Raw genomic sequence first — 14,737 nt, forward strand, 5'->3', positions numbered from 1 at the left:
GTGTGGGGGAAAGCTTGTTTAAGGTAATTTTGCCATTTAGAAATGATTTTTGAAAAAAAGAAACTTTTAGCATGTCCTACTGATACTGTAAGAATCAAAGAATGGCCATTAGTTGGCGCTTCTTGGGTAGGTAGTTTGTTTTGATTTTGAAATGCAAGTCAATGTATAATTTAAAAGGTCAAACTGAGATGTTTTGCAGCAATCCATATTGTCTCTGATTTTTTTCAGATGAATTACTTTTGCAATGGACTTTTTTTGTCCCTGTTTGAGGTGGGAAAAGTTCAAGAACATGAAAACCATTATGGGATGAGAAAACCATGTCTCAACCAGTTTGAGTGGCAGCTGTGTGTGGTGCCTCAAACACTGGGGCCCTGAAGACATCTGACAGGAGTAAATGGAAGCATAACATTACAAGAATTAGGATTTTTTTTCAGCGAGGGAAATTAACAATTGGATAATCCAGGTCATGTGGATGTGGTGGAATCTCCCAAATTTAGTCTTTAAATCTAGAATGGATCACACTGAAATGTGAGTGCTGGTCAGCCACAAGTCATGGACTACAAGGCCATCAATCATAAGGACTCCTCTTTCAAGCTTAGCACCTGTCATTTTTCAGGTGTTACTGCCGTACAAATAATAAATGCCAACAAACACAAATAAATGGCATAAAACTTCATTGTATCAGATCCGACTGAAAAAAGTCCAAGAACCTCAAGATTCTGGGAGACTCGAACCCAGATCCAAAGTCCAGGCCATGAACTTTCATTCAGATTTAACATTATATAATCTTCACTTCCAGTGTGATGACATTGGGTAGTTTCAATGCTTATTTTGATGTCCATAGGTGGGCTTGGATGTCTCTGGAACACCTCGTAAAATCCAGGCCAGATGGGTGTATAAAGGCAACTGGCTGAAATAGATTCAGTGGTCTCAGTGCAGGCCTTGATAGACAGGCCAAAAAGGCCGATCCTCACCATTGGTAGTCTCCACAGACTGAAACAAGCATTAGACAGGCTGGGCAGATACTCATGGTCTCTCCTTTGTCTCCAAGGAAGTGGGTTTCTTTGGAGTCAGTAAGAAAAAAACTTATAGGAAACTTTTATTTAAAACCCAGGCTCAGATTTCTCAAAGCTGCCAAGGAGGCACAGCTACACGTTCTAGAGGGATCCAGATCCTTTGGAAACCCTGAACTCATTGTATGCAAACAGCATTAAGCAACTTAAGCATGTTCTTGTTGATGTATTCCTAGCCTGTAGCATTGCCCTCACACCTTGGCTCTTGTCTTGTGTTTAGTGTAAACTCAGGCAGGCGATTGATCTGAAGGGCCTATCTCCAAAATAAAATCAGTGTGAACAAAATCCTGGCCCCACAAAAGTCAACAGCAGAACTCCCATGGACTCCACAGAAGCAGAATCCATGTCCTTCTATTGCCAGTGCCATCGGGTTGCTCACAGTCTTATGGGTGGCAGGTCCGCACCATTTGCCCATAGGATTTAGGAACATCAAACCCTCTGTCCCAGCGTGGAACACCAGGATGACCATCCTCAGATGGAGACGTCACCAGGCATTTCAAATCCCATGTGGGGGCCATGATATTGGGATACAGAGCTGAATTTGACCTCTCTTGGAGATGCACTGTCCCATCCTCACGTGCCCTCTACTTATTACTCCCCAGATCTTCCATCCTATTACCATTACACCACACTCAGGGCAGAAAACCAGTGAGTGGCCATCTAGTTTTTGGGTTTTAGTTCAGATCCAAGAGGAAATACATACGCTGCCTATACACCTGCTCAGGGGTGCGGGGAGGAGTGTTTTAATTAGACCAGTTCCTGGAGACTCACTAATTAAAACACCTCAATGCCATGTCTATCAAGCCCCTACATGTTTAAAAATGGCTGCAGGGTGTTTTATCTAAACCTCATTTGACAAGGTTTAAATAAAGTGCCCTGCAGCCATTTTAAAATGTGCAGGGGCTTATAAACATGACAGGGAGGCCCCACTGGAGCACCGTAATTAAAACGTGGAGCACCTGACTAATCAAGTCTTCTCGGACACGTTCTAATTAGAACGCGTACCAGCATGCGCACAGACTGCCGTAAAGCCCCCGTTGGACAGGGCCTCTGCCTGCGAATTACACCACGTTATTGCAGCTACCCTGCAGCTGACAGGAAGATTCCTCTACATTTAAAGGCGCAGCATACAGCGAGGAGAATGGCACCTCTTCCATTTTTGAAAGCTTCATGCTGAAGGGAAAAAGGAAGAGCTCATGAAGGACATGCTTGATAAATTACTGCAAGGGGACAAGGACTTGCCTTCAAAGTGGACTCTGGCAAAAATGCAATGAAGTCAGTCTAGTTGGCGTGGCCAGGGCCTGAGCTCAGGAGAAGCCTGGGACTGAATAGCAGGCTATATTTTAATAAGCAGGGGCATGGCTGGAACACGGTGCAAAGCCAGAGGGAGATGACCATAGCAGGGGGCGAGGTGTGAAATGTGCTGGCAAACCAGCACAGAGAAGCCAGGACTGGAACAGCAGGGGTGGTGCAGAGCAGGAAAAGCATACAGAGTAGCACTGGGAAGCTACCTGCTTTATGCCAGGTTTTAATCAAGGCTGTCAGTGTCTCTGATATTTGGGAGACGGGGGAAGGAAGGGAGGTTAAAACCACACCTAATGCCCAGATCCCGAGAACCGTCAGTTCGTCTCATGCCTCGGTGGAATGTAAAGATTTTGTGATTTGTCTCCTCTCCCTCTCTCCCCCTGCAGGAATCCAGACAGCTGATAAAATATAAAGATTATCATGAGAAAGGTACAAAACAGCCTAGGGAAGCGCCTTCATTTCTCTGGCAGGTTCATACGAAGAGATCATGACAGGGCAACATAAGGGGGCCATTGTCTTTGGAATAAAATCTCCATTTCAGCTTTTTTCTTTGGCCATGATCAATAGGAGGAAATTAAAGTCTCATCCTGGGAAAAAAATTAGTTTGCTAACATGGTGTTGAAAGATCAGGTAATGGAGAGGCCTTACTGGTCTCGGGTCACTTGCGCCATCTCTCGGCCATTGGGCAGACATGCAAATACAGAGGTTTGGAAACCCCCACCCTCCTGCCAGAGCATGAGACAGCTTCAGAGTGAGACAGCCAAGCCCCAAAATGTACATCTTCACAACTCCTGCCTAGCCCTGCAGGCAGCTGAATTCCCTAGGTGCTCCAGCACACGTTCCTGGGGTACCGCGTGCAAAGAATTGCCAGACTCTCAGCAGCACTATGCATGGAAAGTTTCCATATCTGCCAGGGAAGAGGACTATCAATAAGATAAGGTCTCTGGCACTCATATGCCCTTTTCTAGGCAAGCTCAGATTACATTTCAAATAAGGACAAAATACCTTTTGAAATACAATCCTTGAGCAAGCGATCATTGCAATGAAGAGATTATAATATTCCACATCTAACTGTATGGTGCTCTTCAAAAAGTGCGGCAAAAGCAATGACCAGACACTCTGGATAGGTGACTGAATAAGAGAGGTCAAATTGCTATGCAGTTCAAATTATAACAGAGTTTTAAATGATATACAGTTCAAATTATTAGTTCTCTGCAATGTCATTCTTAATACTGCTGTGTCCTGACACTCCTTTTTAATAAAATACCTGGCATATTCCATTCTCAGTGTACTGACTTGAACCAGGGATATATCTGAGCAAAACCAAGTGATAAGGAAGAAGCAGTGAACAAAATCAGGCTCCATATGTTTGTATATATTGTTTCTTTTGGCTAAGACCAGCGTAACACTTTCATGTCCTCTAGCCAGGCGTGCATCCTGCTTTTGCAGGGAATGCCTATCTGTACCTGTACATATTCACACCCACAAGAGTATCTAGGATACACACAAACCATCACCACATGCCAATTCAATGAAGAGCCACAGGAGGTAATTTAACAGGTTTCTGTAAGTGATTAAGTTAAAGTCTGCTCTTTCTGAGTCCTGTACAACTGGCCTCACAAACCGATGGGGTCATAGTTTTGCAGGTGCCGGCACAAAATTTGAAGCAGTCAGTTTCAAACCACAGTAAAATATTCTTAAAATAGCCTTTCTATAAAATGGACAAACAAAACACCTTACAGTATGAGATAAAGGCTTTATTTTTCCTGGCACATGTGGGATGCCCTGCGCAAGCTAAATCACAGCTATGCAGTTTGCGAGCCATGCAGCAGGCACAAACTCAAAGCAGACAAAGCCTTTACACGACAGCAGCCTATCGTATGTCTTCATTCAGTTATGAATGTGGCATGTAACTGTAGATCCTGAAAACCTATTTGAATGATCACCAAGCGACCAGTATGTCCCAAGCGTCCTGCTTCTATTCCACTTTCCTTCCGCAGATCCAAATGTTATGCAGTGTTCAGAGATTAAGCCACAGAAGGTTGCTGCCAGGAAGGAAAATGTTGTTGCCATTTTTCAGATAGGGAAAGAGAAGCAGGGAGCAGTTAAGGACCTCCCTGAGGTCAGCCAGAAAATTCTCAGCACAGAAATAGCATCCCAAACTCCTAGTTCCTTATCCTGAGGGCTGAGCACAAAACCAGCCTCCCCTTATGCTTATATAATGTGTTCGGTTGAGCCTGATCACCACAGTAAACTTAATTCAGAGATGAAGTTGTACAGATTAAATTAGTTTAGAAGATAGTGATCATGAGGCATCCCACATTCAGCACAGTAGTAAAAGCAGGGGTTGCAGGTTGTATCCAGCCACCAGCAGCCCCTGGGTTCAGACGCTCCACATTACTTAGCCGTTTGTTCCCAAGGGGCCCTCCCCAGGTCAGAAAGTGACACAAGACCTACATGTGAATATAAAAGACGTGCCCCTTGCAAGAACCTGGACACAATTTGTCTGCCATAATGGGCTTCACCTGCTCCTTGGTCCCACCTCAAGACAAACTTTGCAAGCTTTAGGAGCCGAAAAGCGGAGCAGAGATTGTTCATCTGCAGATCCCTCTGGATAGAGTCCATGTCCAGAGCTCTCCCTGAGCCAGTCTTACTGTCTGGGAATCTCAGCTCCAACAAAAGGAGGAGGACATGGCGGAGGATGGCACCAGGCCATGAGTTTGACTTCCTGCTCCAAATACCTTCCAACTTTCTTCCAGAGGGGATAGAGGCTTGGGCCACAATATAGGGATTTGGCATTGGGTGTGGGGCCCAATGAGGCCCTTTATTTGGTTCATAAGGCTGGCACTGGCCAAATTTTCAGACATACAGAGCTGCAGCCTGGTACCTACAGCTACAGGAGTTTGGCTTTGTGGTGTTTCTGAACTTAGACAGCCCACATGATCAGAGGCAGAAAAGCTGCTCAGAGACTTTGACAGCAAAACTCTGGCAGAGGGGGTCTGTCAAGCACATCCAGCTGTCTGGCCCATGCAGATGCTTATTCTTCAACAGCCTGGATAATGGGAACTGGTTTGGAGAGGAGTCTTCATTGCGTGCCTTTGTTGCATCTGAGCTACGCGTCTATCTTCACGAGCCCTCAACACCCACACCTCCTCTCAGGTCACCACAGAGCCCTGGATCAATTCTCCCACCAGACTGAAGGCCAGTCCTCCTGTCCAGAGCAGCAGCCCCTGACACAGGCCAGCTGAGCTGAGAAGCATCTGCGACATGAGAACTCACAAGCCTGGCGGAGCCGAGCAGCACAGGCTCCAGATTTATGGCGCAGGCATGCTGTCATGGCACACATCACCCTGAGCTCAGCGTGATTCCTTATCATGTCCCTGTGGCTGCCTGCACTTGCCACAGGAGCAAGAGGTGCCAAGTCTCAGCAAAGCAGGACTAGGCCTCTCCTGCCTCCCCAGAAAAGCAAAACCTAGCTCAGCAGTTGTTCCGAGTCTGTCTGGACACACAAAGTCCCAAAGCTTTTTTGGCACCCTGGGCCAGTACTGATAGGAAGGCATCCGAGCGGAGACCAAAGCTATGGGAACAATCCTGCAAAGTCACACGGGTGCTTCCCAACCAGCCTCTCTCAGGAAGAAACTCCAAGTCTGCTGCCCTGCTGTTGTACACAAGAGCACTTCACTGACACGACTTGGGCCCATCGAGGCAGCTGCTTTGGCACCTTGCAGATGTCGGAGATGTTTGTGTGAGAATCTCCCCAAAGGATTTCACCACTGTATAAGCTCACCGCTCTGGGATGGCAGCGGAGAGAGCGCTTCCATTCTGACCCTGAATCCCCATTCCAGAAAGCGGCATCAGCAAGGCATGTACCCAGCTCCTGGCTGGGAACACGACTCCTGAGAAAAACTGGGCTCCTCCTCAACCCCTGGAAAGTGTAATCTTGTCAGCAAAAGGACTCAAAATCCAAATTATTTCCATTTGGAAATGTTGCTCCTGTACCCCATTGCAAGTCTGAGGTGGGGGCGCCTCATACTCTCATTCTCCTGTATCAACTGCATGTTTTAGTTGAGCTTAAGCTCCCATGCTATCAGTAAAGAAGATTGTGGTAGAAGGGGAGACAGTGGCACAATAGGGCATCATAGGAAGTATAGATCAGCTGGGGAGCTGAGCCCACAGGGGAAAAGGAAACACAGCAAAAAGCAAGCATCCCTAACTGGAACTCCTCAGAGGCAGTGCTGCAAAATACTCAACCATCTCACTTGCCTGGCATTTGCATTTTGGGGGCTTTGGGGGTTTGTTTGATTGAGTTTTTTTACAAAAAGGCAAAGTCTCTTGTAGAAGGCAGGCACGCTTTCTAAAGGAAGATTGTTTATTACAACAGCTTTCTGTTGGAAATACCCACACATTTTGATATAAATTTAATCTAAATGAAAGCTGGTCAAGAAACCATCAACCTCCATACCTCAGCTTCTCCACCAGTGAGGAACCTCCAACACTTACCCACCTCCAAGCGTGAGCTTTGGATACAGCAGGAGCAAGGCTTTGGAAGACTCTGAGCAAGCCAAATTATTCCTTCTTCTCCTTCGCCCAAACTATTCTTCATTGTGAATATTGCCCTTTCTACCTGTCATTTGCTACCTAAGCTCAGCTCCAGAGAGCATATTCAGTGTGAGCACTCAGATGTGCTCATTTAGTTTTCACCCCTGTTTTAATTGCTTGGCTTCTCTAGCTGCCTCCTGTAAATTGGACACTTCAATGGTATGCTTTTTGCTTGAACATGGCTATTAAAAATATAACAAATAATGAACTTCTCACTTGAATTTGAGACAAACTTCTGTGATAACATAAGAGACAGAGACAAATTTGCAAGCCCTCTGGATAAGCAAACAAGTAGCCCATATTTTCTAGTGAAGAGAATTTAGACCTGTTCTTCACTAGTCTCTCAGACTACCAGCATTGCTTGCTTTTCAAGTCTTTGACCAGAGCTGAAGCCATTACTGGGTTAAGCCAAAAAGCTCCAATTGCAGCCCTCCCTGGCATGTAGGGAAAGAAAAAAACCCTCCAATAAGCAAAAGAGTAGGCAGCCAACCTCTAGAGAAGTCAATCGGAGCCACTCCAACAGGAAAGTGGTGCTGTCTTCCCCCTTCCTTCTCTTCTCCCAGAGGAAATAGAGGGAGTGGGGAAGGGACGCAGAGAGAATGCAGCAGCTCAGGGCTGGGCTATGTGCAAAATTAGTGCAGAATAAAATGGGGTGTGAACTGAGCAATATGCACTAAATACCCTAAATACTAGCAATATGCAATAAATACCCTAAATACTAGCTTGCCCTGCAGACACATATTCCACATTGAGATACCTACCTGTGGTTTAGCTTAACCTGGTTTCAAAACAGATTAAAGTAAACCACGCTGGAGCACTCAGCACAGAGTGAGATCATCAGCACAGGCAGCTTGAGCAATAGCTATTCTGGGTTGTTCCTGTGCATAGACAAGCCTCCAGAGCAGCCCTATTCCCTTCGAGCCTCACTCTTCCTGTGAGCAACTGGACGGCTCCTCTCTGCCCCAAGCGTCCTTCCCCTCTCCCACCCCAGCTCAAGGGGTAGCATGGGGAGCCTGAAGGTCTCAGGAGGTGCAGGATGAAAGGGGCAGGGAGGGTAGCAGGGGTGTGCTGGGGAAGATGTGGGCATTAGGGGTAAAATTAGGGGGATACAGGGACAGGCAGAGGGCTTGAAAGAACCTGTAGCAGCCAGAGAGACTTACCTGTTGACAACACCAGTTCCCACGTACCCTGGGGGTGGCAGAGGGAGTGCTGCACACACATGCACCCTTTAAAAATAAAGCCTTCATAGTGTTGAGAGGATTCCTGCTTTTTTAACGCTTGAGGCTGCCCTCTGGCTTGCCTTAGCCTTTACATGAGTATGTCTAAAGAGCTCAAGATGAAGTGCACTGTATGCAATCAACCCCTTGCTGTGCCATCCCCTGTCCCCTGCCCACCCCAAAGCACAAGTTCCCTGCATAGCAGGTGGCTTTCACCATGGACCCATGGGTGCAGAGGCTCTTCTGTCCCCAGCCGTCACGCACCAGGAGCTGCTGTCATGCTCTCAGCCTCCGGAGAGCTCTGTTCAGGGCAGAATTCACGCAGGGCGTGGGCAGCCCAAGCTGTTGGGGGTGCTACCTAAAAAGGAGGGGAAAAGCATCCCCCAGACCCAGGCCAGGGAGAATGGAGGGAGAAATTAGATCCCTGGGGGCAGGGGCAGGGGCAGGCTCTGCAGCACCCCACCGCAGCCCCTGGGGCACTACGCACCTGGCCCCGATTCCCTGTAGGTCTTCAGGGGTCAGCAGCCACCTCCAACAGGCTGCAGGACTGAGGTGGCCTTGCCATCAAGTCGAGTGGCAGCTTTGCAGGGTCAGAGCTCCAAAGCAAACGGAATAAACACCAAAGGACAGACGGAGGGACAGCCGAGTCCGTGACTGAGCCCAGCTTTTCTCCTCAGGCTCTTGTGCAACGAATCTGAGCCCCAAGTCTCAGGCCTGCTGTCCCCTCAGGGAGGCTCTCGCCAGGCGGCACAAGCCAGGCATCACAAAGGAGCTCAGCTGCCAGTTGGCTCCTGGAGTGGTCCCGCGGGCCACAGGCTGCCCTAGCTCCCCTGCCAGCCAGGCGTCACGTAGGAAACAAGAAAACTCCCAGTTAACCCCAGGTTGAGCCGGGGTCTCTCCTTTCAGCTCTACCATTCACCTAGGGCAGGTGTAGCAAGGGAGTGCTGACTGAGCCCTGCAGGCTCTCATTAACCCCTTCTTATTCAGGGTGGGCTTTACACACATTTCCTTTCAGAGTCATTGGCAGACAGGACTAAAACCCAAGAGTCCTGAGGGAGAAATCCTGTGCCCTCACCACTCCTGGGCCCTTCCCTTATTGCTCACTGCGATGAGAGAAGGGGAGCCCATTCAGTTTGCACCTCCCCTTCATAGTAATCAGGCGCTCACCGCTCCTCTGCCTGCTTGTTGGCCATGGTGATCCCTGGACACTGCCAAAGGCTGCTCTGAGGACAGCCATGGCTTTGCAGAGCAGCGCAATGTAGCCACCTCCTAGGTGTCCCATAACCTGGACTGTTCTCTCCTTCACTCACCCGTTCCTATTTTTACTGCCTTCCCGGATGCCTATGCTTGCAAAGCATGAAATACAAAGAGAAATGTCTGGGGTGGTGGGCATCACCCCGGAGAGAAATCTTCTCCGGCTGCTGTCGATTCTACGGGAGAGCTCGTTCTCGTTATCGAGCCATGAAGAGTGGGGTTTGTGCTTCCAGAAGGGGCGGAAGGCGGCCCTGAGCCAGCTGCCGCCTCGCACAAGAGCTGCATTGTGCAGGTTTTATTTTTACACTGGCTGAATCAACTCAAGAGCCAACAGGCCCGTAGCTGTTCGAGGCTGGCGACATAGCGCTGCTTGCTAATGTCTGTCGATAAGGGTTTATTTCCATGGTTAATTCCATTTTTATTCAACCCAAGGGCTTTAGAAAGGGCCCGTCACTTGTGCTCTGCACTGAAATTGGGCTGGACACAGTTCGACCCAAGACGCCAGTACTCTGACAACGGCCTGGAACCGCCTCCGCTCGGCCATTTAAAAATAGGCATTTAAAAGCTGCCTGGACAGTGAAGGCCAGGGACAGTTTCTGTTTACCCACAGAACAAGGCATGAACAGCAATAGAGCCAGCTGCCTCTGCCTTGTGCCCACTGCCAACACACCTCAGGTGGTGAGAGACCTGAGCTGGCAGGGTCCTTTCAGCCAGGGCCTTTTGGCCAACGCTGCAATAATGGGGCTACAATTTGTGTATCCATTTACTGCCACTCCGCCAAGCCAACACTCCCCCCCCAACTCACACATGCACACAGCTACCATCGGTCGTCCACTGCATCCAAACAGAAGTATACCTGGCTCTTCCTAGATCTATGGCTCCTGCCTCCTACATGATCAGTCTCCCCGTAGGGCCTGAGCCAAAGCCCATTAAAGTGAGTAGGAATCTTGTCACTGGCTACTCAACGGTACGTGGTACATACGAGGCCCTGCAAAGCCCAAGGAAACAGGTGGTCTTTGAACGTATCCTGCAAGGCAGGCTGGAGACTGGATCAACAGGAAAATGTGATGGCCCATGGGATCATGTCATCAAAGGATAAAATCAAAGGATTAATGCCCTTGGGCTTGCCACAGAACAACTGCGATTGGAAAACAAGATCCCCCGCTATCCCCATACCAATCCCCTGAGATAGTAAGGGGCTGTTGGGCCTCCTTTTTCATTATAAAATCTCATTCCTTCTCTCCATTTCCCCTCCTGCCTCCCTGCCCCTCTCCTGCTCCCCTCGTAAGTCACGAGGCCTTCAGCCACACGCTATGTTTTAAAAACATGAGAACCAACAAAAAAATCCTGCATTTAAAAGTGGAGTGGAAAGAAAGTCCTTGTTGAGAGCAAACTGTGGCAAAGTCAAGAGGTGTATTTTTTCCAGCGGTATGAAAACTTTCCCTAATTCCAAGACATCATTTTAACAGTAACAGCCCACCCAATTCCCTTATTGGGAGCTTTTTCTCATACTGGGTGGTGAGAGTTTGAAGTGGATACATTGTTCAGTCTGGAAACAGCCATTTGCATCTTCATTATTCTTTCAATTCGGTTTTTTACAACGATTCCAGGGCCATCCTAAATAACTAAAGACATTGTACTCACTGCTGCTGGAGGTCCTGACTCAAATCAGGCCCCAGGTGTGCTAGGTGCTATACAAACCAGTATAAGAGACAGACCCTGCCCCAGAGAACGTGCACTCTCAGGGGACAAACAAACAAGCAAAGTGCAGTGAGTTAGCAGGGAACGGGGACTTATCAGGGAACAACAGTTGATGGGCAATTGTCCATCTGCCTATTTGTACCCCTCCTTAAGTGCAAGCTATGCCAGGACAGCTTACCCCTGAATGAAGCAGGTTAAATTGCCCTGGGTTAACTTTCACTTACCTCTAGTTAAGAGCAGGCAAAGAAAGAGTCACTGGATGTCAGCTGCTCCACCTTGCCTTTTACCTTGTTACAATTTCAACATCCTTTCATTTTCAGAAGAGATTGTCAGAACTCCCGCTGCTGTGGCCTGGCTCTGCTCGCTCTGAAGTCATTTAAATGGGAACAGATTTAGACGGCTTTAGAAAACCTCCCCCATCCCAGATCTGCCCTGATCCCCACAATCGGGTAACTCCAAGGGTGTCTATTTTATCCCCAGTCCCAAGACAGGGAAACGGAAGCACATTCATTGATTTCTTCAAGGTCACATGGGAAGCCAGGGCAGAGATGTGGACCTGCACCCATACACCCCGTGTCCAAGCCCAGCGGCTTAGACACGAGACCAGCCACAGCTCTCACCAGACAGAACCGGAGCGGCCGTGAGCCACGGCTCTCATTCAGCTCCAACTTCTAGCACAGAAAGGGCCTGCTGCAGCCGCCCCAAGCAACAAAGGACTGTGAAGCCCACAGTCGCAACAGTAGCTCAGACTTTCCTGGCTCTTACCAGTTTTCTGTCAGTTCCTTTCAGCTCCTGGGGTTTCTCTTCAGCCTCATGAAAGGAACAGACTGGTAACAGTCTCCAATTCAGAAAAGCAACTTTGTTTGCATAAGTTTAGTAAAGGTATAGGGTGTATACAGAAATTGGTTTTTTTCACCATTCAAAGTACTTTATTGCTGTGACTTAACAGAAGTGCAGGGCTTTACAGCACTTTAAAAATGGATACATCATTTTACATTAACCCTTCTATTAGTACTTTAAATAACTTCTTTAAATTTCTGACCAGTGGAGACTGTGGACCACCCCCTGCCTCCTAGCCTGGAAGGCTCAGAGACTGCCCCAAACACTGCACGTCTCTCGTGTTCAACAGTGCAGTAACTTCACAGTGCTACAAAAAGTGCTCTAAATTACAGCACTGTAAAACATGCACAGAGCACTTCTGTATGCACCCACATTTCTCTGGTCCCGATCCTGAGTTATCCATTTGGAAGAGTTCAAGATACGAACCATGCGCTACACCGGAACAGGGCAATGGTCAATATGGTCCCAAGTCCTGCTTTAAACAAGGCCCAGGTGCTCAGAAAATGGCTGCCTCTCAGCATCATATGCCAGACGATTTCACCAATGCTTCTTCCCAGATGCATGAGGACTGAAGCCCCTCGTGATGTCAATCAGTGCTCTGTTCTAGTAAGAGGGTGCCTACATGTCTACATGCGAGTGCATCTCAGTGGCTACGCTTCTGGCTTCTTGGCAATTTTCTGAAACCGTCGCAGGTAAAAGATAACGAGGAAGGCCAGGACAACCTGGATGAGGATGAGGACAAAGAGGCAGAGCTGGAAGAGGAAGGCCAAGCTGCAATACCAGTACTGGCAGGTGGTGATGATCTCCTCCTCTGACAGGTATGCGATGATCCTGCCCTGCAGGTGAGCTGGGGACGCGCATGTCACGCTTCTATAGAGGGTCCGGTTCTGCTGCCACTGAAGCCACGAATGCAGGTAGAGGATGTCGCAGTCGCACTCCCACGGGTTTTGCCACAGGTAGACCACTTCAAGGCTCTTCAGGTTGTCAAAGAGCCCGTTGGGAATGAAGGAGAGCCTGTTGTTGTTCAGGTAGATAATACTAGTTGAGGGACTGAAGGAAGCGGGGAGGGATTCCTCAGTCAGATCCTGTGAGGTGCAGTCAATGATACTGGAGCTGCAATGGCACAGCTTGGGACAGGAGGACATGCCAAGGGGGAGAAAGCCAAGGAGGGAAAGGAAGAGAATCCAGTGGCTCATTTCCAGCTCTGAAACACAAATACACACAGTCACCGTGCGGACAGACTTCCACGAGACCTTGTGAGCAAACCTTAGCTGCTTGCCACAAGAGAGCAGCAAGTGGGCAGGCAGGCACCTGAAACTTTGTGACCAAACAGAACAAGCCACGGGGTTTTGTTTCCTCTGAGGACTCGTATTTAAGCTTGGGGGTGAATTTGATTCCTATGGAGATAAGGAACTGACACCACTGGGGAGGACATCATTTAAAGAGGTGCACTGAGCAAGTAGGTGCTCTCCTTTCCTTCCCCATGCCCCCCCGACCCCAAACAACACTAGGCAGGTAATTGTTTTGCCCTTGGGCTTGTGCAGGGACACTAGAAACTAGACTGAAATCATCTAGTTCTTTTGCATCTACTGCCACGGCTAATATAAGATTCATGATTCCGATTTCTCTATTACTGGTATAATATCATGACTAAGGGAAATCATCATAGACAGTCAAGAACTGGTGCATGGAGTTGTTTGTGCCTAATTCCTAAATTTCACATTCAGACACTGCAAACCACTACAGGGGCAAATAGCTGCAAGAAATTAAAAAAGAACTAGGCATTTGCGCAGCTAAAAGCCTCTCTGGTTTGGACAATAGAATGAAACGAACAGACAAGCAACCCTCATGTGTCAGGGCACACAGTGAGTCCCTGCTATGATCAGGCACCAGGGGATGCATAATGGAAAGGGATACACTTTTTCTGAAGTACCTAGCATTGGTCATGGTTGGAGACAGGACACTAGGAGGAAAAAGGCTACTGGCCTGTGCCAAAGCTGCAGCTACCCTATGCCATTGCAGAAAACTCTGAGAACCATCAATTTTCAGAAACTGTACAGAGATAGGACAATGCAGCATGCTAGTGGCAAGACATAATGCTTTCCTGAGCAAACAAGCAATCAAAGGCAAGAAAGGAGGGCACGTGGCACTTGGCATCTACTTACTTTTGCAGACCGGTTCCCGCTGGCCTTGCAGCACGAGAGAAGACCGTTCTAGGCTGCCAGTCAGTCCAGGAGTGTTTGCAACCAAGCAGCAAACAGTCCCAGATATTTCCCCACATGTGCGCGCAAGATAATGGGAAGGCAAACTGCCGGGACACCTCCCACTGATCTCTTCCTGCAAGCTCACTCCTTATCTTCAGAAGAGGGAAGGCTCTGTTGAGGGGCTGTTCTGAGAAATGGAAATGGTCCTGGTTGCAGTAACGCTTCAGTAGTGCCAGCCCTGATGTAAGTGATGAAGACTGGCCTAGTGGCAGGGGAGGGAAAGGACATTAGGGAATGAAGGACGCAAGGGTTGTCTTCATTATACTTCTTGCAGGCTTGCCCCATGCTGAGTAATGGGACTGCCTACAGAGAGGTGTGGACTGTAAGCAGGGCAAGGCAGAGACTACTAATGGCACATCTGTGCAGCAGCTACCACTGTGGGGCTCTACCCTTTCAGAAGCTGCCCCAAGCTACCACAAGAGCAAGGCTTAATAGTAGTGAGCTTCAAAGAGAAAGATGGGCACTAAATGCAAACATACCTCAG

At 48.3% G+C, this 14,737-nt stretch overlaps 1 protein-coding gene across 1 annotated transcript; it reads right to left on the minus strand.

Moving 5' to 3' along the window:
• Positions 1-12,042: 12,042 nt before the first annotated feature.
• GP1BB (glycoprotein Ib platelet beta subunit) lies at positions 12,043-14,373 on the minus strand. The gene is made up of 2 exons (XM_019539051.1): positions 14,155-14,373; positions 12,043-13,193 (listed from the first exon to the last, which is right to left on the minus strand). Exon 2 carries the CDS (start codon positions 13,183-13,185, stop codon positions 12,640-12,642), a length of 546 nt encoding a protein of 181 aa, XP_019394596.1. The 5' UTR covers positions 13,186-13,193; positions 14,155-14,373; the 3' UTR covers positions 12,043-12,639.
• Positions 14,374-14,737: the final 364 nt, after the last annotated feature.

This window comes from Crocodylus porosus, unplaced genomic scaffold (genome assembly GCF_001723895.1).
Source record: "Crocodylus porosus isolate Cpor-Errol unplaced genomic scaffold, CroPor_comp1, whole genome shotgun sequence".
Classification (NCBI taxonomy): Eukaryota; Metazoa; Chordata; order Crocodylia; family Crocodylidae; genus Crocodylus; species Crocodylus porosus.